The sequence below is a fragment of the Pyxicephalus adspersus genome, chromosome 3 (genome assembly GCF_032062135.1).
Source record: "Pyxicephalus adspersus chromosome 3, UCB_Pads_2.0, whole genome shotgun sequence".
NCBI classification, from domain to species: Eukaryota; Metazoa; Chordata; class Amphibia; order Anura; family Pyxicephalidae; genus Pyxicephalus; species Pyxicephalus adspersus.
Genome location: NC_092860.1, coordinates 36,093,807 through 36,120,911, shown reverse-complemented (window position 1 = coordinate 36,120,911; position 27,105 = coordinate 36,093,807). Strand labels below are relative to the sequence as shown.

At 36.4% G+C, this 27,105-nt stretch overlaps 1 protein-coding gene across 2 annotated transcripts in view; it reads right to left on the bottom strand.

The window, feature by feature from the left end:
- RIC1 (RIC1 homolog, RAB6A GEF complex partner 1) overlaps positions 1-27,105 on the bottom strand; it is a 60,239-nt gene that overhangs the window by 6,842 nt on the left and 26,292 nt on the right. The window contains exons 4-23 of one of the 2 annotated variants that reach the window (XM_072404225.1): positions 24,163-24,270; positions 23,864-24,006; positions 22,542-22,675; positions 22,036-22,127; positions 21,409-21,497; positions 20,332-20,476; positions 18,801-18,849; positions 16,396-16,539; positions 14,215-14,418; positions 12,181-12,219; positions 10,201-10,311; positions 9,982-10,071; positions 9,627-9,787; positions 7,806-7,944; positions 6,346-6,462; positions 4,644-5,372; positions 3,317-3,475; positions 2,065-2,192; positions 796-1,067; positions 437-631 (exon numbers count right to left, since the gene is read on the bottom strand). In XM_072404225.1, the coding sequence (XP_072260326.1) occupies positions 437-631; positions 796-1,067; positions 2,065-2,192; positions 3,317-3,475; positions 4,644-5,372; positions 6,346-6,462; positions 7,806-7,944; positions 9,627-9,787; positions 9,982-10,071; positions 10,201-10,311; positions 12,181-12,219; positions 14,215-14,418; positions 16,396-16,539; positions 18,801-18,849; positions 20,332-20,476; positions 21,409-21,497; positions 22,036-22,127; positions 22,542-22,675; positions 23,864-24,006; positions 24,163-24,270 (3,248 nt within the window). Of the gene's footprint in view, positions 1-436; positions 632-780; positions 1,068-2,064; positions 2,193-3,316; positions 3,476-4,643; positions 5,373-6,345; positions 6,463-7,805; positions 7,945-9,626; positions 9,788-9,981; positions 10,072-10,200; positions 10,312-12,180; positions 12,220-14,214; positions 14,419-16,395; positions 16,540-18,800; positions 18,850-20,331; positions 20,477-21,408; positions 21,498-22,035; positions 22,128-22,541; positions 22,676-23,863; positions 24,007-24,162; positions 24,271-27,105 lie in introns of both variants that reach the window. The other variant, XM_072404224.1, reaches the window with a different exon arrangement.

Genomic DNA, 27,105 nt, shown 5'->3' with positions numbered 1-27,105 from the left:
TTCATGCTTTTGTTTGCTTTTGCCATCTGTATACACTGGTTTGAGTTCTGTAATTGTCTGTTTTAATTGGTTGCTAATAAAAAAAAAAAAAAAAAAAGAGAGATCTAAAAATCTTAAATGGGAAATTTGAAGAAAACCACCAAGAGAGAAAAATGAAAAGTAATCCTAGGGTTCAAAAAAAACACAAACAGCTTTAAATACTAGGGGGCTCATTTTAAAGCAGTAGTACAGCTGATTTTTTAATTTAATATGGTTTGGACGGATTCAAGACTCTGAAGCTGGAGCATACGAACAGAGCTCAAAATAAAGAAAATAAAAAACGATTGGATGAGAGCCCAGTCACATGACCTGTCAAATACAAAATATCAATACATCATTTGGTTCTCTTGCCTAAAAACTCTTTAGAAGATTATATTATCTAAAAAGGGTCACCAACCTTTATTTAATAATGGAGAAAGGAACGCATCCTGTGTGTGAGGGCTGTGAGAAGAGGCAGTGTCCATCTCTCTTTGGGTGGTCCCAATACTGCCCATCCAACTGTGACTTCGAGGAGCACTAGGAACACCACTGTCCATTTCCATGTTTAAGAAGTTGTCTGCAGACTGGGACTTAAGGAACTGATCTCCAATGACTGTAAAAAACAGCAACACACCAGGTGTTACAAAACGCATTCATTAAAGAATGTTTTTTTTTTCCCCAGGAAGAATATATTATCTTTGTGAAATTTTAAAGTCAAAGACTTCTATACCATCCACAAGGATATAAGAAATGAAAACATACCAGTCCTGAACTTGCCATTTTTAAGAGGAGAGCTGATTGAGGTGGCTGGGATAACTGGGAATGGCCACAGAAAATCCTTGTGAAGCCTCTTCAAGGCAGTGACAAAATCTTCCACCCGTGCAGCCCGTGTTCGCTCTTTGCATAGCCAGCCTATTAACTCAAAACCCAGCTGAGCAGAGAAGCAGCCCAAGTCTTTGAGTCTGATTTCTTCCAGAAGTCTCCTGGCATGCCGCCACAGCATCATGTCAATGTACATGTTCTCTGCGCAGTCACTATCCTTACTCCACCTGAACAAAGAACAATCAGGGTGTTACACAAACTGTCCGATCCATAATAAGATTTATTACGTCTGAAGAGACCTGAAACAATTCAAGCCACTTTATTCAATACAGCTATTAAAAAGGAAATCATCTACTTATACATATTTTACTTTCAATAATAACTTTTTTTACAAAACATTGTTTGAATGCCACTCAAAACCCAATGCAATTTCAGAAAAGCAATAATGTACATAAAAAATACACATTGTGGGTTCTGACAATAAGACACATGTGGACGACATTATAAAAAATATTTTGAGAACTCAAGCAACATTACTAAAGTCTGTCATTATGAAAAAATAGCTTTCAGTATTAAGGTTATTGTAATATGTACTGACAATTCTAACAACAAGGGGAAGATTAGGGTGGCAGATACTGTAAAGGTAACTACTGGTACTTCCGGGGACAAGCTTGTTTTTCCACTACTCACGCCTGGAACATTATGGAGAAAAAAAAACATCTTTCCTTTTTCAAAAATGAAAACTAGTGAAAACTAGTTTTAGTTAGACATTTCAACTGCCCTTTGCAATCAAAGTTTGCTTTTGCATTCTGCCAAAATGATTTTAATGAACATCAAACAGGTTTATTATCCTGATCCTAAATTAACATTTAACACCAACAAACTAACATACTATTAGTACTTTGTTTTTATCAATAGGGGGTTCCTGTCTGAAAGCCAGGTAGATGACAATACACAGCAGTGATTGTGACACTTTTGATATTTAACTACTTGCCACATTCTTCAGATGATTACATAACATAGCTGGGAAAAACAGGTGATAATGGGGCTTATATAATCCACCTAACCAGCCCACAGTAAAATGGTAGGCAGGTAGTTCAGTAATCCCTTCAGTGCATGTGTCCACTAAAATTATAATGGTGGCTGTACCCCGGAATCCAATGAAATCACTTGCTGTGGTCCTGAAAACATAATTATATTAAATAAGGTGAAATATAGCTTTACCGTTTGCCTGCTGGCATGCTTAGAGCTTTATGTAGGTTGAGCTTTCCAACAGGAAGATTCTCCGCACACTGTGACAAACTTATGCTGCGATTTCTAAAGAATTCAAAACCACCAGAAGAACTGGGTTCCTGTGTGCAAATAGAAATAAAGTCTGTTTTCTCTAGGACAAGGAAGCATTCACCACATTTAGTCATTTATCTACAAATATTTTACAGTTAAGGGAATATGGTAATCACTAGGGGCCTAAATGGATCAGGGTGCTTCCTCAATATTGTACTGGATATTACAAATTATAGTTGAGCTGAAAGTAGGAATCTTTTAGTAACCACAACATGGATGCTTAGCTATGAAAATATTTTTAGCCCTCACATAATAAGCATACACGCAGTATCCTTGTAAAGGTTATGTGGCTATGATATATACAAACAAAATTATTCACTACAAGACAATGTAATAGCATAGTGATGGTCAAAAGAAACCACAAACGTCAATGGCAAATATTTTTCAACAGACTAGTGTTCAGTTTTACAAGCATAGCTGTCAATTAAACACTAATTTTTCTGAGAACAGGTCAGCAAAATCCCATACACTATAATTGAAGCATTGAGACTACACGTGGCAGTTGGCAGAGGTTGTCCTGGTTTGTTTCTTTGGACAAACTCAATTTGCATTTGCCATGTGTATGAAAAGAAGATGCCTTGTTAGGGAGTAGGTATGGAAATATAAGCTCTGAGATAGTGCAGTCTATTATTTTCTTTGAGGTTACTTTTACAGTTAGGACCAAATTTGCAGCTCAGCCACTTTGGGTGCCATGGACACTGATTGCAGGACCACTAGTAAGCCCAAAAATGATATGGTTGTGCTGCAGTCACTTCAGATCAAATGCCCAGCTAAATCACAGCCCTCCTCTTTTTAACTTAATGTCAAGCTGGTAAATAAATTGTAGCGGCACACACAAGCATTGCTAGTACCACCCCTTCCCACCTGGCAGATCTTGTGGCCAAGCCACCTAGGAAACCGCAACTGTTGAGGTAAGCAGGAATATGTTTTTGGTTGTGTCAAGACAATACTGTGGAACAGGGTAGCTAGTAAAAATCCTAATGTGACTATGTAACTATGTAAGGACTTAATGTTAAATGCAGAAAATTATACAAAATCAAATGTACAAATGATTGCTTAAATATACAGATGTACTCATAATATGTCAGATCTCTAAAAAGAAAAAAAAATAGGATAACAAAACAATAGTAACCTGTGAAGTTGGAGTAGCAGGAGGGGTTTCACATTCCCCTGAGCCAATGGCTTTCAAAAATCGTATCATATGCCTGCAGAGATCCCACTTCCCTTGCTCTAGTGCTGTGTTAAAGAGAAGGGTAGCATGTTGTCTGCTCACTGCTGCTGCCTCCATATTCTGCAATCAAAATAGACACATTAGTTAGGATTTTAGATTAAAAAAAAACAACAGGAGAACAATAGAAAATACTGTTATCTTAATCTTCCTATTAAAACTTGTACCAAAAAGTACAAAGAGTGGTTTAATGCTGTGTAATCTACTTAAATTGCACATAGTAGAAATTAATTACACTCATTTTAAGAGCTGTGCAAAGAATAATACAAAAAGCTTGTGTACATTGAGCTACCTAAATTACCCTATTTGCTTTGAAATGTTTGCATAGCATAAGGTTTGTAATATTACTACTTTTTTTAAAAAAATAATTGAAAATAAAAACACATTCAGGTTTTGTTACACTCTTATAATAAAAGCTGCAAATTCAAATCATCAATTGTCCACCAAGTAGAGTGTATATTTTTCATCTATCTCTTAGGGTACGTACACAGGTCAGATAACTCTCGTCCAATAATCGCCTCAGGGCTGATATTGGACTAGAATCTGGCGTGTATGCAAGCTCACTTCGTTGTTCTCTCCATAGAGCACAACAGTGCTGTATGTATAGCGCTCGTTGATGCATCGTTCAGTCTTTTGTCGTTGGAAAGGATTCACAATTATTGCACGTGTGTACCGAGCCGTACACACAAACCTATTTATACAAAGACATTAACAAACAAAAACCTTACACAATTCATAATATACTTTCACATCGGGCCTTGCTAACACAGAAGCTTACAATCTAGTGTCTAATACACAACATTAGCACAGATTAGCCAGTCTAAACCTTACCAAAACACTTACTAATGTGCATTGGTAACAATGCTCTAATATACTGCACACCGGCAAAAAAATTAAGAGACCAGCTTAGCACTGTTCTAGCTTTTACTATTTTTTCTTACATTTCCCCTATCCTCCCATTTTAAAGTAGGAGAGTATTGGAAATCTCACAGTCAATAAAAAAGTAACAGACTCCAACCTTCTCCAAACAGACATGCCCAACTAATCTCAGAATATTCAAAGATTTGGAGCACAAAAGTCAAACCTTATTAAAAAAAATGCAACTAGGAAATATAAAATTCAATCTAAAGAAGACCGTGAAATACAAATATAAAGAATTTCTAAGCTGCTACCAGTATGCTGGCATTACTGGTAACTAATAAAATGTGATGAAAATGACATGAAAGCCTACCTGGAGGATAATAAGATATGAGGCAGCTGTGTCAAGATCCTGAGCCATTAGGCACTCCTCAAATAAGTCTTTAGGGTTACCAACAGCAGCAAAAAGATAGTTCCAAAGGGCATACTCTGTCTTTCGTGCACAGTGAACAACAGTTTGCAGGAAGAGGGGAAATTCTGTGATGAACTTGGCCACTGTAGGAAGCAGCGGGTCGGGAATAGGCTCCCGTGAGGTAGCTTCTTCTTCCAATACTTCGTGGAGCATGAGTTCTAGCACATGTGGGAAATAAGGTAACGAGGCACATGAATGGGCTAAGAGCAAAGCTTGCTCTCCTAAGTTCCTGACTAGGAGCTGTCGTAGGATGTGGTGGAGGTAGATTTGTGAGGTCCTCTCTACAATACAATAGGGGAACTGAACCTCCAAATGCTCAGCAGGAGAGCCAAGGTTGTTCAAACAGTCATAAGCAACAGTCTCGTTGATGGCCCCAAGTACCAGGGCGTCTTCAAACAAAACAGCTAGCGGGTAGATGTTGATGTGGAAGGGCAGCATTATTCGTTTGGACAGGAAGGAATGTGGTTTACGATTGTCTCTGGGAAACAAAGGAAGCCAAACTTTCATGCCTGCTCCACCACAGCTGAGCCATAGAGCCTCCAGAAGATGGCGCTTTTGCTTGTTCACTCTACAGGTGCTCCATACATTTTCCACAGACTGCGCTAAGACCACTGGAGCACAAAATGGCAGCTGAAAAGAATACACAAGGATAATAAAAACATAGGTCACATAAGCCAAGATATTTTAAAACAAAACAAGGATTCCCTTTTTTGAGATTACATTTTTATAGCACACATTTTAGATTAATAACGTAAGCACAAATTGGTCCTGTCACAAGTCCAAGGCTGTCTTTATGCGAGCATAGTGCTTAGTGTTTTGTGTGCGAATCACACAACTTTGTCTGACTTTATGTAGTTTAAAAGAAGTCATCTCACTCATAGTGATGGTGGACAAGCACCTCAATCTCTCGGAAATTAGCATGCAGCTTGTAGGGTAATAGCAGGCTCTATTAGGAAGTATTTAGCCTCAAACATTAAGGCAATGAAATTCAAAATTAAGTGAAAAACAAATAATATTCAAAAGATGATGCACTACTACTGGTATATTGGTATTGGAAAAGTATCCTTTAAACAAAGTGACTTTACAAGAAAAATGACTATTGATTCTTAAATATGTAATTATAGCCACTCATATAAGAACACACAATAGAACACAAATTGTAACTTTGAGGAAAAAAAAACAAAAAGCCTGTTTATATGTTGAATATTATTGTAGAATAAAAAAAGAAAAGCACTTTACTAGTGGCAGCCATCTCTATTTTTTTTTTTCAAAGCGGGAATATATTGGTCCCATAACTAAAATATGAAAATGGTTCTGGAGTGGTTTTCCAGCAAACTTGTAGTAATAGATTCTACGGTAAAACTGCAGAAAAGTCAAGAATATTCCTGCAATCTTTTCCCAGCTACCATTTGAATTCTTGGAATAATTTAAAAAACTTGTAAAAAGACAATCTTTATTGTATATTATTTTACTGTAGCTAAGAGTAAGCTAAACCAGCTGCACAAATACCAATACTGTGACATTGCTAAATAAGGGTTCTCCTGTAGGGGATGCTATATACACATATTTCTTCCTACATAAAACAGCACTGCCTTCTACTCACCAGCTTCCTCTGCTGGGATCCAGCATCTTTATCCCGAATCTGAGGACCAGATCGATCTCTCTGCAACATTATAAGCTGACCGGCTAGGTTTAGCATTATGCTTTCTGCATCACAAGCCTGAAAAAGAGAACCAGATCAATCCATACCTAGTTACATTCTAAGTTGATCCAAACATGTATATTCAAAGCTCTGTTTTATAAAATTGGTAACTCATCATCATGACAAATACAAAACAAAATATAAATAAGGGCTAAAAGACTTACTAATTCAACTTTCAAACCTGTATACCTCCAACAACAGACACGAACTTGGTCTACTGATCCCATAACTTTATTCATTATTTAGGACGAAGAAATACATACACATTTTTTTCCCTCTTATAAACAAGGTCTTATTTTGGTAATAAAGGCTGCTTAAAACTACATCATGTGAAAATTAAAGCGCACTTCTCTGATCTTTACACTAACGAGTAAACACAATGTAAAACTTTTCTTGGGTTACATCCTATTTGTACTGAACTTCTGAACACTGTTTGGTAAATGCCTAAGGTAAATCACCAACAATTTTTTAAATTCCTAAATCATTAAAATACAGAGATATCATCTACAAAGTCTAACACACTATTAGAAATACATTTACAATAAATACCAGTGGGCAACAGGTTAAACACACAAATTGCATGTATGTCATATACTTCTAGTTCAATTCCAATATAGATGCCCCGTGATCCACACAGTAATAAAAGACATTAAAAGCCCAAAAAGATAAAAAGTGAGCTAAATTTTGCCAATCTCAAAAAATCATTAGTCATGTTGAAAAAAGATACAAGTCCGTCAAGTTCAAACAAAAGGGAAATAAACATATCCCAGATATAAAACCCTATGGACAAAGGTGTTTCATATTAGTCATAATAATAAGTTTACTCTTACAAATTCCTATACTTCAGCTTTATCACAGGGGAAAAATACAAGCTACTGAAGATAAAAAAAAAATCTGTGCTAATTGTACTAGATCGCGAGATAGATGAGAATGACGTGTGTACAGAGTTCTTCCGACGTTGTTCATGGATCCGTTCTGGCTGATCCACAAACAACCGCAATACAAGTGAAGGGGAGAGAGCGCAGTTGAGTGCCGCTCGCTTGTTCTCCCCCCTCCCCTCTCCATAGAGCAGAACAGTGCTGTATGTACAGCGCTCATTCGTGTATCTTTCAGTCTTCTGTCGTTGGAGAAAATCGTGAAAGATTCTTTCCAACGACAAAAGTCTTACATGTGTACGTAGCCTTAGTAACAGCCAAAATACCATTTTAGCAATATAAATAATCCTATGCTAAGCAGTGTAGTAAAAACCCCACTACAAAGGTATCTTTTCATGTTCCTCATTCAACTTTAAGGTGACATTTACAGGGAAAAGGGGCAATTATTTTACAACACAATATGAAAACGTACTTATGGTACCATACCTGTTGAGGCGTTTTTAATGAAATACCAGTTTCTGTCCTCACTGAAGTTAGGGTGACAGACACTACAAGAGATGGGTGAGGTATGTACCGAGACATGGAGACTTCTTGCAAGACTTGTAAACACACTGAAGGATGAGGCCTGCAGAAGAGAATATTACCATATATATATGTAAGAAAATTGACAACCAAATCATCAAACACAAAAGTAGATTATTAAGAAACTTGATATACATTAGAAATGTATACTAAGCCCCTGCATGCATGACAATTTATGGCAACTGGTCCTCATGATATGGAAAGCAGTACAATAGCACTCTGTAATGAAGGACAACTAAAGATAGCACTTTAGCATGCTGAGAACAATGGTCTTCTCTTACATGATGACTAAAGGTGCGTACACACTTCCAATTTTTATCGTTCCAATCGAACGACGAACGATCGATTGGGCAAAAAATCGTTCGTAAAAAAGTCCGTATCTGTTCCGTTCCGTGGCATCCCGCAGGGAACTCCCCCCCCCCCCCCCCCCCCCCTCCCCCACGCTAGGAAAAGAAAGTGATGAACAATAATAAAAGAGGTCTGTTAAACATAACTATAAATCCCCCTACACTTGAAAGCCAAATTTATTGATAATAGTTTCTATAGAGCATGTGCTTGCCATATAAATACATTTGTTTTGATTCTATTTCTAGAAATCATATATATTATTACATATATATTATCAGTAAAATTTGGAGAGTTTAAGATGAACAGCCAAACCTTTTTTCTAGAATGGCTGTTTTTATTCTATAATGCCAAGAGATATTCTGGCAATCATTGTCACTATAAAGAAAGTGATTGGTAATTAAAATATTTATACTTAACGCCAGAACTGGAATGCAGGGGACATTTTTCCAATATTCCAATCATTCTCTTGTTAATGGCAGCCTCCCTTGTGGGAAACACCAAAACAAAAGTTTTGTGTCCTACATTTTGAGGTTAGATATACCATACTTTTAACAAACTTCTTCTATCTGTAAGGGACTTTATAGGCGGGGCTTAGCACATAGCTAAGCCCCACCTATAAGACTAAGCACACAATTCCCAGGAAAAAAAAAAAAAAACTTCAAATACAGTTTTTAAAATTTCAGTTTCATTAAAAAAAACAAAAACAAAAAATGTGTGTTTGTTGACCGGTTTAATACTTTTCTAGTCAAAGCCAAAGATCTAGAGCAGGGGTCAGCAAACTTTTTTGGCTACTAGGCCATTTCAGGAGGTCAAGAAGGCACATTAGGCCGGACTCTCCCTTGTGTCCTGCGCTGATGGCTCCGCCCCCACCAGGAACACCCCAAAAGGGAAATCTCTCTCCTCAATGCATACAGAGGAGAGGGAATTGTTATTATTACACAGGATTTATATAGCGCCAACATATTACGCAGCGCTGTACATTAAATAGGGAATGTCCCCTTTCCCTGGTAGTGTTAACGCAAGCTGCCGTAAATTGGGAAGGGAGTCATAACAAGAAGGTTCAGGAGCCGCGGGTTGCCGACCACTGCCTGCCGGGATTAGGCCGATCGACCAGGGGAGTGTTAGGCCGGAGCGGACTACTGGCTGGGCCGTATCTGGCGATCCCTGATCTAGAGACACAGATATGATGGTTAATCTCAATATATTACCAAAGTCTTTTACCTGAGCTGGAAACATGTGGGTTGACAACTACTAATTATTTTCTTTCATTTAAAAGGCTTGTTTACAGACAGGTTTTTACATAGTGTGTTAAAGCATAGCTGAATGGAAATTTCCTGAACCCGAGTGTAAGAGGAACCGATGGCTATCAGCACTCACCCTTCAGATCTTCTTTCAATACTGTAGAGGCAGATAGAACAGTCTGCTCGGAACAGAATCATCATATTTCTGAACACACTGAGGAGCAGAGTCTCTTGCTGCACTTTTGTCACGTGTGCAAAAGCATTGTCCAAGTTCGATGTACGAAGGTAAGCTCGAAGCTTGAAAAAATTCAAAATTAAAAAGTGTTAGTCTATAACTTGAAATATTCTGTAGGGAGAAAACAATGCAAAATAAAACAGCATAGAGTCTGCTAACTTCAAAACTATTTACTGTGAAAAGCGTAAAAAAAAAATTATAAACTCAAGACACAACATTTATAAACCAAATATACTTTCTTGTAATGTCTTCTCACCTCTTCCTGATGATCATTTATATTGTAACATGCCAGAACTATAAAATCATTCCACCAAGCAAGACCTCCCGTCACGGTCATGTTCTGTTCCTAAAGAAGAAAATTTAAATTAAAATAAATATTTTTTTTACTTGGTTCAGCTGTGTTGCAATAATAAAGATTTATTTGTAGCAGTCACACCTGGGAAGAGAAAAAGATGAGAGAACAAGAGAGACTTGCCTGTGTGATATTACCAAACAGCTTCCATTTTTTGGTGACCAAAGAATAGTGTGCAAATCCAAATTTTCCAACAACAGCAACATTTTGCCCAGTCTTGTCAATGGCAGAATACTGTTTAAAAAACAAAAACAAAAAAAAACATTGTAAACATTCATGGAATGTATAATGTTGGTTGCTTAAAGTGGGTCTGGACCCAAAAAGGGAAAATGTGTCTTCTTTTGGGACATTGAGAACTGTCAAACTAGTCCCCCAAATCTACCTTATACCTGGATTTCTTTTCTGAAAAAAAACAGCACACTGACATGTTAGTGTGCCTAGGCCCAGCTGTGCTCACAGTCATATAGCTGTACATCTGCAGTTTGAGTTAATCTCGGGCATAGCTGACTATTAGTCTTATACATTTTTTTCTGATGTTTATGCCTAGTGCTTCTCTGGATGGAAATCTCACTGCTTCTCTTCTATTGTTTCTTTATAAACCTCCACTACAGCTGCTTGATTACTATTCCATCAGACAATTAAACACCATTTATTAGAGGGCAGGTCTGACATGAGGAAGCAAATCCCTTTATCTCTCTTCACCAAACCCCGGCATGTTCCTACACATTACACAATTTGGGATTTACATTATTAGCAAGGGGTGAAGAAGCTGCCGTCTGTGCACACCTCCATTCCTGTAGTAAGAAGTTAGTATTGGTACCTTGTAGGCCACTTGCTGTGTGTTTTATTAGATACCCTGTGTTTTGCGTAAAACTGCAATTTACTGAACAGTTTTTTTAAATAAATATATTGTCTAAAATGATCTTTTCTTAACATTTTGTAAATAGGTTTGCAAACTGTACTGTCCATTTGCCTTAAAACTAATAAAAAAAAATTTACCTAACAAGTAAACTGAAGTTTAGCTGTAACTCACAATTACTAGTCCTACATCCTGATCCACTTGCACATGCTTTTCTGCAAATCTTTCCAAACTTGGTGGCTTAACCACATCATTAAATTACATTTATTTGCTCTAAACCGACAAGAGCTCTCCCATTATTTATCACCCTGCATGTGCAGTAGGTTGAAAAAGAAAGTGAATTACGATTAAAATCAAGGCTATAAAGAGGAATTACCTGAATTAATAGCCATTAATAGCAGCATAAACAATTTCTAAACTTCAGGGTCTGCTGAGTACGTGTAATGTTTGTGAAATTGGTGGTGCACTTATTTGGTTCATCTTGGGTGTCAATGAGCTTCATGGAAATGTGAAAAAATGGTGTGCTTAGCCTTAACGCCCCTTGCGGTATTCCTGAGTTTGACTCGGGGTGGATTTTCCATGCAAAAAAAAAAATCGGTATTGCCAAATCACACTCGAGGTACCTAAAAACCTAATAAAACCCCACTTACCTTGCTCCATCGGCGTCCCCCTGCTGGTCCCCACAGGTCCTGGGGACACGTTCTCTTCCGATCTTCAGCTGCAAAATGCAGAGACGATCTCTGGGGTTTCCCGGTGAGGACAGGGCATGTGTCGGTGCGGGCGGGAGGATCAGCAGGAAATTCAATAATTTTGTATTCGATTCAATATAAAATAGCTGTACTGAGTCCAATACAAAGAAATCTTTATATAATATAAAATATAAATATTTATATGCTGCTGTACAGTTCTATAACATGTTTAACCATTTTTTTTTTAATTTTTTTAAAGATTTTTGTGTTTTGTTTTCTTTTAAGTTTATTAACAAATTTAATAACTATTGGACATATTTTGATGAGTTATGTCTAAGAAATATAGGCCTACAATGTAAAGTAATTTCCATGCAAACAATTGTACTGCTTTCTGCATGGAAATACAGACAGAATTAGACCGCTAAGGAGGTAAACAGCTAACAGAGAAAAACAGCACCATTTTTTAAACCCTGTAAATATAAAACTAAGGATCGGACTGGTAGTTTTACAGTTTATGCATTAGGCTTTGAAGTTTCCTAAGAAATGTTTACTCACCCTGATTGGCCAGTTACTCTCTAGGTAAGTGCTATGAACCTAAAAAGAAAGATTTAAAAAAAAATCAGTTTATCAGGTCTTAAGACTGGGTATACTTGAATTAGATTAAAGAAAACTAATTTGCAGAACATTGAAAATGACAGCAGAGCTGCTGGACATATGCAGAAAGATGGTCTATTACCTGCTCAGTTTTTGATATATAAACAATCTAAACTATTTTATTACATTTTGTTAGGTTTTAGTCCTCGTTGTACTGTTAAAAAAAAAAAAAAAAAAAAAAAAAAAAAAACCGTGGCAGGTATTAAGTGGCTTTAATAGTCATTCATTTGTTTACTTATTCATAATGGAAAGATTTCCCTGCTGACTGCTGACCAGAGAACAGGCTGGGGACATTTATAATTTATTTCACATTGGAGACATTTGAGACTGGAAGCTGGTATTTATATAACATACTGCTAGGCAGTACATTGTCATATCCTGTTAATCTTCCACAAATAGAGCAACTTACTAACAGCTTCCAGATTTAGGCATCTCTCAGTAGAAGAATTGAATACAAGACATTCAGTGTTTACTAGTACAATTGTTACCCAAAGTTACAGTGTATGCTTTGTCTTAGATTGTTCATTCCTACAATATGCAATATAAATGAGGGCCAGCAGAGCCTGTGCCTTAGTCTGAAACATTCCTGGCATACAGCTCTGGTACAGATGACATCACTACTTCTAGTTTTATAACTGATTTTCCATACGTATTTACATTTCATTGTATATTTTACTCCTTCCATCTGTAAAGCAGCTTGGAGTATGCTTTTTAGCAGTGAATTCTAAAGCAGTTCCTTATACATTCCTTTGACACAAGAAAGAAAAACAAACACAAGCCACTGCATGCAGTGATTTAGATTCTAAAATATAAAATAACAGGCAATGTGGATACTTTACAAAGTGGTTTTTAAAGAGTCAAATGTTGAAGGGAAAGATTGTTTTCATAGCTTTAAAAGACCATCAAAGAGACTCTTGTATGATGCTAAAATAGTCAAGATTCTGTTTACATACACATTTGTTCTATGCCAAGATTTTACCATGGTCACTCCCACATCTTTAGGCCTTGGGACAAGTTGCAACAGATTAATGATGATCAAAGATCGATAATATAGGTATTTAGAACCATCAAAAACACACCTAAGGCAACTTAAAAAAAACGGTGCTGGAACTTTGGAACCACAAAACCAAACCAATTTTGCAGGAAATTTATTTTTAGGGGTCATTATGAAAATGATCTTTACTTGCATGCAAACTGGTTCTGTTGTGAGTACGGAACTGCGTAGACATAAAGGGTTGTAATCTCTATAGTAAATGCTGAAATTGATTTATATATGGTTGGAAACACCTACACTTTTTAGATAAGAAGAAATGCACAAAAATGTTTTTAAGGGTATGACGAACATTTATCTGATGGAGTCTCAGTGGCTAAAAATCCTTAGCTAACGCTGAAAAAATTATTTCACCTAACCACAAAATTACAGCATTTAATCTGACAAAACAATTGGCTTCCCTGTGGTAATAAGTAAATCCCCCTAAAAAGAAAATATCCTAAGTGTGACATAATTCTCTAAACAAAAGGATATTACAGCTTTCTTCCTCTGAGAACCAGAACACCGTGAGAAGATGTAGTGAACATGTAGAGAATAATATTCACTCAGGAGATATATGACACAAGACAGAATGTTCCAACAGTTTGTAGACAGTGCAAAGTAAGAAAACAGAAGTCACTGATCACAGACCTATAAGGAATGGTCCACTTACACATACTTAATAAAATCTTCATTAATCTGTGAACATACACCTCCCATCTGAACTTAAAAATTATGTACTAGGTTTTTACCATTTTATCATTCCCAACTGGAAACACAGTCTTGCTGAAAATCATAGTACAAGTCGAACATTTTAAACTGGCCTAGATGACAAAGGACTAACTTTGTGGAAGCAAAACTGAAGAATGGGTAAAAAGTAAAAACAAACAAAAAAAAAAACCTACCTGCACAACGTGCCAGTGTCTATGCCCTAGTAAAGTGCTTAAGCCCTGAGAATCCGTATTTCCAACCGGATAAGGAGGCCTATCCCGCATAGACTTGTGTTCTGTGTGTGGAGATGGACTTCTTACATGTTGAGTCTGAGTTGCATCCCCACAGTTCAAGTACAAACGGTCTTCTCCTTGAAGCAAAACTTGTTCCTGGTTGCTCTAAAAAACAATGCACAGTTCATAATAAATAAAGGAGGTATGGACATTCACATGATTAAAAAAAAAAAAAAATAGGACCTTTTTCTAAGAATGCACACTGAGGGCATGTTCAGGCCTTTGGTATTATGCCTTTTAAAAATAGTTTAAATAAAGTGAATGGGTCTGTTTTTTTTAATAAAGTGCAGACTTTCACGGGCTTTTTGCTTTTACAAGGCTTTGTTCAGAAGCCCCATGTAGGTTTGTTTTGCAGTCCAAATGCTTACATAGAATTGCATTCAACTGGTCATATAAAACTTGTGCAGCCATTTATCAGCTTTAGCTGCAGATTTTTTTATGCATTAAGCTTGCAATTGCTTGCTGAATGGAAAAACACAGCCTTTTCATGCTTTTAAAATTATAGAACAAGATTTTTTCTTGCCTAAAAACAATCCAGGCACGTTTTTCAGAAGTAGGTCTGAATACACGATGAACACCTATGAACAGTTTAACATATAATATGTCCATACAAATATATAATTTACACACGTGTGACCAACTGAATGTATCTTGTATCTGAATATTATCTGTGCATTTATAGGCATATATAGGGCACACACATAAAATATGTACTAGTGCCTCAAAATATAATCTAGAGTTAATATAGAGATCACAAAGACATTGTTTTGAATACAGTTTAGAGAAATTTTCCACAGCTATTATTCAGACACAAACTCGCCACACAAAAGTTTTAAAGTGGTTATACAGCAACCAAAACACGGACAAGTCATACAGATTCGAATAGAAGACGTACACTTTGACTGAATATGTGGGAAACTAGTGTGCTGTCACTACAATGAAATATACAGAGCTTAAATTATGATTTACTAAAGAGTATTATCAGTGCACCATTAGTGCTCCTTGTTGCCCACTATTGCTACAAGAAATCAGTGAATTCCACACTAGTGTTGACAAATTTAAAATGGCATCACTGGTATAAACAAAAAGAAATGTAATAGTTCTGAAAACCCAAAAATTTTTAAAAACACTGAAGACTCGGAACTATTTCTGGAATCAATGAGCAAAGAGTGCAACCACCACTGTCACTTGTGTGAAGAAAGGAACAGACATCTGTTTCGTTTATGAAATAGACGCCTATAGCACAGAGCAACAGAACCCTTCTGCCAAAAGAGAAGGCAAATATAAAACAAAAACTTGCAATGCAGAAGGCGGAGACTCACCCCTGAAGGTTTTCACTTTTTGTGTCCACAACAGTGTAAACTTTACAAAAGTGCAAAACAGTCTCAAACTTTTGAAGATGATCATAATCATTGGCAGTTTCAAACCTTAAATTACATTTGGATTTCAGAATTGTAATGAATCCTGAGAATCTACAACAGTTTAATGAACAGAAGCATAGCCTTCTCCCAGTCAGCTAAGAACCAAAAACTGAATGGAATGCACAATTCAAAATCTTTTTTTTTTTTTGGTGGGCTCACAACAGTCATATTGTCTGTGTGTACTGGAAATGTTAGGGGGAGTTCAAGTATCCGTTCAGAAAGGTATTTATTATTGTTCATTGGTACACATCCCCTCTGGTACCTTTTTGTTTGACAACAGTTTGCTTATTAGCCTTACAAATGGCCAGTAATAAACAAAGGGAATAGACAATACAAAATAATTGCATGCAGATTAAACCGAATAAAATTAGTTAATCCCTACCACAAAATATTTCAAAATCCTTTAACAAATAACCACTCACTGCCTCCAAGACTTGCTTGACTTTTTATTTAAAGAAAGCCTAAATCTCTTAATGCATAAAGGCTCATTCTACACAAAGGCTTTTTTTTATAGTTAATTTAAGAAACAAAAAAACAGCTCACCCATTTAACTAAACATGAAAAGATGGAAGAGTTTTCTGTGAAGGTTGTATGCAAATATCAATATGATGAGGGATAATCTTTCATTTAAATCAAAACTCAGTTAAAAGACAGAACTTACCATGCAGGGGTTGACAGTAAGGGCACTCTTTATAAACTGAAATTGGAGTATTCCTGACTGTTTTGGTACATCTTTGTCATTTGTTTCATGTCCCGAAGAATTTGCAGCAATTGCCCACAAATGATAGCCTTCAGGTCCCCAGCTCTACAGAACAAGGTCAAACATAAAAATATAAATTTTAATCTCCTTAACAAGACTGCCATTTCATACTAACATTTTCCCATTTTATGCAAATATAGGTGTCAATGTGTTTGCAGATGGCTAATGAAAAATTTAAACTAGCATGGGATCAATTGTCTTGACTTACAGTAGGAGAAAGACTGTGGCATTTGCAAGACGTCTATATATATCCTAATCTTAACAAGTATTCCTCAGTTTAGAAAGAAGTAGCTGCAGCAGCAACACAATAGGCCAGTTCTGCTACTGCCTTGAAGCTCATCATCAAAAGAAATATCTATGTCTTACGTAGGCTTTGACTAAAGCACCAAACTGGTTCAAAGGCAGTCACTTATTTATGTGCTATACAGCATTTTCAATATCTCAGATCTTGGCATTAGGTGAGACAATGAGAACTTATAAACTTATAATAATACATTCCCATTATACATCATATATTCCACAGTAAGTGTAGAGTTAAAAATAACTTTATTTGGTAGCTCAGAGAAGGTTTAATAACTGTTTAAGTAAGTGTACTTGTTATTTTAATTAGGTGCACATGTCATTACTCTTTGTATCCACATACAACCAAGAATCTTCTTTAAATTCTTTTTTAAATTCTTCATCTTCTAACTAGATTGCATCTGATTGTTGATCTTCCAAAGCTGTATCAATCTATTTTACAGTCAATCCATCCTACCTGTCAATTTATACAATCTGTTTAATCTAATCTATATCCCATCTATCTAGCCATCTATATTCCATCAATCTAGCCATTTCTGACTTTTCTTTCTCTGTCCATTTGTTCACCTTCTCATATTTGTCCACATCACATCTGCTCAAACATATTTCAGACCTAATCAGATCTAATCAATATTTCTTATACATGAGAAAACAATTGTGTTCATGGGACTTTAAATGCAGTTCAATATATGTCATAACGTAACTAAAACTTAAAAAGTAATGATAATAATAAAAACATCTTTTATTAAATACAATAAGATAAAAACAAGGGGAGGAGTGGGAATTTTAATACAATGCCCAGTGCACAGTACCAGGCTGGTATCTATATATCATTGATGTGTTATGATGAGTTCTGATAATCCAACACGTTTTGCAGAGTTAATCATCAGGATTTATACATATACAGGACCTCAAATTTATAGACCACACAAAATATTATATCAGGTGTAACTGAGCCTGGCAAGGGATGCAAATATGGGGAACGGGAGAACCCCCTCCAACAGCATAGGAGAAAGACACTCAAATCAGGACAACAGATGTTTCCAATTACTTTCTTCTCTTCTCTATCAATTAAGAACTCACTGGAAAGTGATCAGAAAATTTCATAAACTAGAATTAAGGTTCAAGAATGAGGGTCCCTTCTCCAGCTACAGCCATAGGAAAAGTATCCTAAGTAGATACCAGCCTGGTAGTGTGCACTGGGCATTTTATTGAAATTCCCACTCCTCCCCTTGTTTTTATTGTATTTTTTAAAAGATGTTTTTTTATTATTATCATTACTTTTTATGTTTGAGTTACCTTATGACATATATTGAACTGCCTTTAAAGTCCCATGAACACAAATTGCTATCTCATGTATTTGACATTTAAGGATGTTGGCAGTGTTAAGAAAATTGTTTGAGATCAGAAAAATCTTGGATTTATACTAATCAATTTTTCTTTCCAATTCGTCTTTCTTTCCTATCCTAGCTGACACGGTAATTTATTTAACACAAAAATCTTAGCTGTACATAAAAAAAAAAATATAGCACAGTAACTTAACATGAATGTAGATCATGTGTGTCACCATAAACAAAAAAATCGGCACTTTCACTGCCCAGCATTGGCTGCATGAGGCCACAGAGTGTTTAGGGCATCCAAGCTCACTAACTCTGCCTAAAGTACAGTTTTCCGCATATAAAGCCAGGTAATAGAGCTTTCCCTTAAAAATGATAGCTAGTCTAAGAGCAGACTTTGCCTATCTCAGATTAGGAAAAACACTTGGGCTAGGTAATATCAGCAAACTTGAAAGCACTAAAAGTGTGCGCCTTTGTGCATGGCAACAAACATTTCTGATAGCTATCTGTATTGCTTGTATATCATGAATGATCTCTCTGATATTGAGTGACATTTGTCTTAATGTCATTGAGCACAAAAAAGATTACATTAAATAAAAATTATGTGACATGAAAAAATCAAGTGAAATCAATACAATCAACTATGTATTTTTTCTTCTATATACTCACCATAGAGCTAATTTTTAAAGCTTCTTTCTTGGTACCATCTGCTCTGTAACTGCAAGGACAAAAATTCAAAAACATAAATCATTTAAAACATATTTAGCCGATTTTAGTAACTACTAATATTTTACACACATAAATGATATATATACACACACACACACATACATACATACATAAATTAAACGGATTTAGGAGACCCACATTGGAGAGTTTGCAAAACATGGTGGTTTTAAAATAATATCAGGTTACCAATGTGTAACATTCTGCAGGTATTTTTTGGGTTACGATAGAGAACAGTGGAAGGAAACCTCAGCTGGATCTAATTTTTATATATACAGGAATGATTGGCATCTAACAACCCATGTATTGTTTGTTGATGACTTAACATGTTGCTTTGCTTCACCCACATTTTACTGGTAGTGGGCTTGATGAAGACTTTGGGTCTACACAGGCCACACATTAGCCTTAAAACTTTGGTACAACAAATCCAGGTCTGTATTCACAATACTGATGTTTGAAGAACAAATCCCATCAGGTTAAAGGGGAGGGGGCACCAAGTATCCACATTTAAGAAATTGATCAGTTTCGGGGGATGTTTTGTGTAGTCAACAACTCAGTCTGGTTCAAGAAACCTAAAACCCTCCCTTGTTTTTCTTGTTTTCCCATCAGTGGAGGTAAAAAGTAGCGATGAATATAACGTAGTAAAATCCAATAGCACATTCAAGAAGTTTTTTGCAATAATATTAAAAGACCTTACCAAAAATCCCCGGGAAGCCTTGCTACCTAGGCCCAAATAATTAATATTTGAAAATGGGTGTGAATTGGCTTCTTTTATGTCTCTGGCTGTTAGGCAAGCGAATGCCCCGGCCTAATTGTGCAGAGGTATTTAGAGAGTAATGGGCACCAAAGTCCAGGAGAAGAGAATGGCTAAAATCTCTTTTTCTTTATTTATCCCTGGCCACAACACCACAGAACATCTTATGCAGACCAAAACTTGTTGACATTGTAGACCTTTGAACGACCCTCCTTCTCTTTTTCTTCCTACTCCTCCTCCGCTCCTATTGATTAAATCTGCTACACTTTTAGAGGTAATCACTTGTGAACTTACAGGAATCCTAGGCATATTTTGTATTATCAAGTTTTAAATTGTGTGTGGTGGTGGGGATAACACGTCAATTATTGTTATACAACAAGTCAAGTTTGTACAGAAGGGGGTCATTTAGGTGTGCGTCTGGTAGGATGATGTCTTAAAATATTTTGGAAGATAATGATATACACTGGTATACACACACAATTTTCTTGTTTTTTCTAGTTGTAATACTCCATATATTATACTTTGCTGGGTAAACAGAGAAAGACAGGGACTGTAACAAACATATGATTCATAAAGCAGTTAGTTCCAGCGTTTAAATGACCTAAATGACAGGCATTATTTGTTTTTGCATGACTGAAGATGGATTTTTGAGAGCATATAACTATTGGAAGAAACACATAGGTAAGGCAATAGAGACATGAGCAGAATGCAATTACTTACGCAAAGTCTCCTCCAAGAGTACAAATCAGATGTGCCCCAAATACACTCCATAGAGAAAGGCCGCCACATTCCCAGGTTACCATGACAACGCTGTAATCAGGTGACCACCGTATTAACTTGACTGATCCAGTCTTGTTCCATATATCTAATGATACAAAATTAGATTCACACACTTGGCAGTATGCATGACAGAATCATAGACACAATATATATCCTTTATCTCACTGACAACATAATATTTGATCAAAATGTAAAGCTGGACTTCAAGTGACTAGATTAAAAAAAATTATATCTACCTATATAAAAGGTACAAAAAAAACTGCAGTTATGTCTTGTGATCTAGACTTCCAATACTAGAAAACCTAAATAACCTAATACTTGATCTACAAATAAAGGTAATCAGGCCGACTCAAAGATGTCAGCTGCCTTTGCTTGCTTTACAATCATCCAGACTTTTCAGCTTCAGCACCGTCACAGAACCAGAAAAGAAACACAGATCAAAAGTCATGATTTCATTCCAATTGCCTTCATAGCATTCTTGTTCCAGATGACTCAAAGTACCGACGACCCTAGATCAGCTATATAAATAAAACTCAAAATCCCTACAACTCTTCTCCCAACATAGGTTTCTTTTCTTAGGTCAGTGCAGGTAAATCAATTACATCATGCCTCTTCTTGTTAGCATGTTTACTGTGACGGACTGAACACACTGTGTAAAGAAACAAGCAGGAGATCCTTGATAGGCAAAAGTTTAGTCCCTTCATCCTAGTCACAGCTTAATAAAGGATAATGGGAAGATAAAAGATGCAACTGAGGCGCTTGTTCAAGCTTTATTTTAAAATGTAATTACTGTTTTTTTTTATAGGCATATCTAGATTACAGGAGAGAGTCCAGCATTAGTTGCAAGAACTATGGTGGGACAATAACAGAATGTAAAAGTGTTCTCGATGGCGGCAGCTGTGATTTTATTTTGGTATTATTCAATGGCCTGTGAGTTTTTCAGCAGAAGAGATCTGGGTGGCTGCAAAGGACATATTAACGTAAATAAACACTGGATAATAATGACTATGTTCTTACCTGGATACTGCTTTGGAGTAAGCTCTAATTTATGGGAAAGCTGCATAGCACCAGTCGTGTTATCTATTGTATATACCAGCACAGCGCCACTGTAGACAGATTGAAAAATGTATCTAGTTAGTCTCACAGAGAGAAAATATTAAACACAAGGGTAACTGGTTGTATTAGGATTGTTTTATGTAAAACCTCTATCCAAATATACACTAATTACTGGTAATCATATTAAAGATTTAGGACTACAAAATGGCATTCAAATGACATTTAAACATCATGAGGGGAGATTGTGCTTCCTTAAACAAAACCAAATACAACTATGCCGAAATCTGATGGTTAACAATGATAACAATAGTAATTGTTACAATTGTGCAGACTTCTGAAAGAGCTACATTGCTTTCTTAGCCTTACTACAAACTTTGTCCAAGTTGACACACTAACTAGAAAATCATCTGCTGCTTGTCAACTACTAGGCAGGAAAGACGGTGAACTGTTATATGCCTAATATAGATAGGAATAAAATTTGATTTAGGGATAACTGCAATGTTTTGGATCTTTCTCACAAATATGTTTAAAACCTGTGAATAAATCTATTGTGAAGCAAAACAGTAAAAACTGCAGAGTGTAACTTACCTAGCACATCCAAATGCCATTAATCTATATTTATTATTAACTGACACGCATGTTCCATCAACAACATCTGGTGCCCAAACACCATGGACTTGCTGTAAAGACAGAAACAAGTGTCACACAATTCAATCATTACAACTTAAGATCATATCAACAGGGAAAACAGAAAACAAATGTTCTTTCTGCAATTCTACATTATTATACGGTGATCAAATAAATCATCCAGAAAGACAGGAAACAACTAATAAAAACAACAAATAATTATTTTTGTGAAATATTTGTAGTCTTTAAAGCATCCCTCCCATAATACAGTTAATTTGTATAACTTTTTAACAAATTTATGTACACCTCATATTTAAAAAGGTGGCATGAAATACCAGTGCCTCAGCAAACTCGTAGCATCCAATAAGTTCTGTTAATGTGAAATGCATACTAACTGTTTAAATTATAAAGCACGTAGCAATAGGAACAACTTTTAAAGTGAAATGAAAAGGTAGCCGGATTCTTACATCAGCAGTGAGATGGTTTGAAACTGGTGTAATAAAGCCAATGCGACCATCATTAAACACAACAGCAAATCCATCAAGAGTAACACAGTATTCCATGTCTCGAACGTGCACATCTCCAAAATCCAAGAATGAACCTACAGGATAAGAATATGATTAAATTAGACTTTGCTGACAATGTGCCTATCTGTGGACTTTATGACTAACCTTGTTACAATGCAGAGGTCTCAAAAAAAGCTAATTGGAGATTATTATCAGTTAAGGCATACATTACAATTATAAAAAAGCAGCGATCAAAGCCAACAAAATAATCTTATGATTGGATTGGTTTTCTGATTATTAGGTGGGCAATGGAGCTGTCAGTGAAAGCCTGGTCTGACAGCTATCAGTCAAAGGGGAAATAATATACATGTTATCTTCAAAGAGATATTGTGCACAGGAATGTTTATTTCCCTATTTTTAGATTAGAAGGAGTTAAAGCAAGATGGTCACAAACAAATAGTTTGGGTCTTTGGCCAAGCTAAAGAAACTGACAAAATAAGTATTTCAGTATGAATTAGCTAAAATCCATCCCAGGTGTATTCAATAAAAATGTATGCAAAACCTTAGGACCCATTTAATCTATGTAGTATCTTAAAGCAGGATGCTACAATGCAGGTGTATATTGCCATAGTGCATTTTTGATCTATGAATGAACAGCTCCACAACATGGCAACACATTGGGCATGCTTTATTAAAGCTCTCCAAGGCTAAAAAGGTTACACTTTCAACAGTGAAGTTGGGTGACCCAGCAAACCTAGAACGGATTTTTTCAAAGCCATTTGCTATTTGCCAGCAAATGTTTTGAAACCTGGACCAGATCCACTCCAGGTTTGCCGGATCATCCAGCTTCACTGATAAAAATTGTACCCTCTCCAGCCTTAGAGAGCTTTAATAAATCACGCCATTGTGTACATTATTACACACCTTACTACATAGCAAAAATCTGACTGGTTCCCTACAGTTGGAACAGAAAATGTTGTACACGGTCAGCATGCTTTCAGTCCTATGTGTGGAATCAGTTGTCTTTCTGTAGTCATCCCACCATCCAGGTTTGAGTTTAGAAACTCAAGCTACCTGATGATGATGGAGAGTTCCAATTCTGACGCTGAAGGCTTTCTCACTTCAAATTTAGGTTTCAAAATCTATTGACATAAACTAAATATTCTCATCTGTTACCATCATCCAAAACAAGAAGGTAGACGGTTAGACATGTATTTTTACTTTTTTTTGGTAATTTTCTTTATATCACTGATTTTTTTTTTCATTTTAATACTAAAAAGTACCTCTGGATGGCTGAAAGTCAACTGAAAAAGGAATGGTAGCCAAGTTGATGGCCTTCCTGCCATTTGTCATGCCTTCCCAGTGGATAAGGTGAAGCAAGCAATCCTCCGTAGCCACCAATAGGTCTTCCATCATGGACTGTATACTACGGGGGAAAAAAAAATCAATTTAAAAAGCCCTTATACAAAAATGACTCAATTCTAATAGCTTTGGCTTAGATTAGAGGCTATCGATTTGTATCATTGTTGTTTTGTAGAATGTTTAAATCTACAAATGACATTTTGCTATATATAAATGATACCTTGTAATTGGAGCCTGCAGATCCAGAACTTTTTTGGTCTCCAAATTTAACGCTGGTGCACACTGTTCTTCCTTATAATGTGGTATCGTCTTCACGTGGGGGCTTCCTCTACAAAAGAATACAAACAAAAAATTATCAGCTGTAACTTTAATCAGGTTTTATCTAATAAATGCTTTTAAAATAGCTTTTAATTTCTAGTTGTTTCAGTCTCCAAAAATGGAACCTGGTCTTGGCTGGTCTTACCAGGACAGGCAGAAATAGGAAAATTAGACAGCGACAAAAATATATCACAGGCTATAAGTCTTCCCTGTTTAGAAAGGTGACGACTTTGACCCAAGTTTCTCTTTTGCACCCTGTTTTGGGTGTAAATTACTCACAATCTATCCAAATATTAAACACCCAAAGGTATACTGTAACACTTCACCACAAATTCTGCTTTGTAATCTAGACCTTCCAACTGCTTACAATAATTATGTAATTACATTAAAAGACAAAGAAGCCCTACCTCCAAATGTAAGCAAAAAGCCCAGGCAAGCATTTGCACATTCCTAGCAGTTACCAACCATTACTGCTTCCAGGTGCCCAGTGGGTGACCACAGTGTCAGGGAGAAGAACAAGCTGTGGTTTTTAATGGCTAGTCTGAATTTAGCCTAAATAAGTATTGCTACTACTTTTTTGATACCTAGGAATTTGTAGAGGACATTTTTCCCCAATTCTAGAATGTTGTCAACAAGGCAAATCTCAAACTGGAACACTGGAAGGGAAAAGCTAGAGTACTTGCCAGTTTTTACAAATGTCTGCTTTAGATACAGGTTTTTTCCTTCCTTCTGTCAGGTAACAAACCAAACATTTTACTGAACAGGGAGCAGGAAATGCATCCACTGCTTTATGCAGCAATGTAAAAAACCAACAGGTGAACAGTAAGACGGAAAGCTAAAACAGGAAACAGTGTTGTCACCTGAAAATGCCCCATTGTGACTGTCTCTCTAAAAATATTATTTGCCAGACAAAAGATTGCTTATAAAAAGGCATCAAAAATGTTTTTGAGGGGAATTTATAAATGCAGCTGTGCCGTTTGCAAACATTTCACTATGTGTGTATACAAATTATTCTCAGTTCCTTTTCCTCTAACTAAAGCTGAACATTTGTAAGTGAATTATCCATTTTGCAATTGCTTGCACAAATCTGAAAATATCTCACTGCTTTTAAATGTGTCACAAGCCTAAATCAATGCAGTGATCTGATGAATATTTCAGTCTAAACAGGCACAATAATCACATTAATCACATTATTGCAAAATGTGCAACAACACTGTTTTCTATTTTTGTCCATCCAGTCCATAGATTTAAAGTGTTTTGCCACACAGAACACGTCTGGTAGGGCAGAAGACCTTCTATTCCACCAAATTCAAGCACAAACACTGGAGCACAGTTTGTTTTGATGCAACTTTTCCCTCTCACTGCTATGAAGATGACTAGCAGAGATGGAAACCAGTTCAAATTCAGGTACTTGCATTGCTTTTCTTTGAAATTATTAATTTAACGATGTAGTAATGACAGAGCTGCATTGCATTCCGCTGTAATGTAATTCATTAATAAAAAAAACGTCTGCAAACTTTCTCGAGAAATCCAAATTGACTGAAATGTTCAGCATGCCAGCTTTAGATACATTAAACAAAAGTGCTTTTTGTTTTATACCGGTTTACTTTGTTTTATTCTATTAGCCAATGATCAGCATTGCGTTGTGAACCATCCCTGGGCAAGCAGCCACTGCATTTGTGTTTCACGTTTCCTTGTAAGCAAGGCATTTTCTTAATTTCTCATTTCATTTTATATCAAATTCAAAGTATGATTTTTAAAACAGGAATCTAAACTATTCAGTGCTGGCTTACACTATTTACAGTGTCATGTTAAAAACATCCATGAGAACATTTTCACAGATCCCCCTATATTTTATAAGCCCGCATATGACAAAATAGTTCCCACGTTGTCTTTTTTCCAGGCTGAATTGCTGTGACCTTTAAACAACAAATATTGCGTTGCCAGCAGAGGCGAGGAGGAATGCTCACCCTGTACTGCCACATCAGCAACAGCTGTGTTTCACTTCTACTTATCTCAACTGCACCAACAGCAGCTCACGTCCAGCACAATCCTGGCTCTATTTACATTTTCTAGAGTACCATGAAGGGGAACATTCTACAGAAAAAGCATGTTTATTTTGTTTCAATGACGTATTTAAACTGCTGCTGTTGTCAAGAAAATTTTCCAAATGTGTAACAGAGTATGACTGACTTAACCAAGGGTTTTCTAGTCTGGGCCATATTTCTTGATAAAGGAAGGGGAAAAAATCCAAGCACAGTCTAAAAAGACATCTACATGCAGTAATAAAAATGCTATAGTTTGCAGCTTATCAGTTCTTAGACATGGGGCTACATTATTTTTTTATTCTGCAGGTTAAGAAGATTTATGGCAGGTACAGAAGATATCTGTTGGTCTTGCCAGAAATGCTGTGTCTTGTCGCTTTCTTTGAGTAGAATTAAAAGCACAAATAACATTTTTCTTTTTTACTAGTTTTCTTCCCAATGGAATAGAGATGAAGAGAGAAATAGGTAAATAAGTCAAGTCTAGCTGACATTGAGTGATCCAGCAAACCTGGAATGGATTACTATTTGCTAGCAAATGTTTTTAAAACCAGGAACAGATCCATTCCAGGTTTGCTGGATCTGCCAGCTTCACTGATGAAAGGGTATCCTCTCCAGCCTTGGAGAGCTTTAATAAATCAGGGCCAAAGTGTGAATCCAAGAGAAACTCCACAGACCTGGTATTTTCTAAACTCTGCAACCTCACCCTCCTTGACAACTCACCTTTCCCCCTCTCTGATCATAACCTTATCACTTTCAACCTATCAAACCCTTGCCCTCCCTTGCCACATCCCAGACTTGGT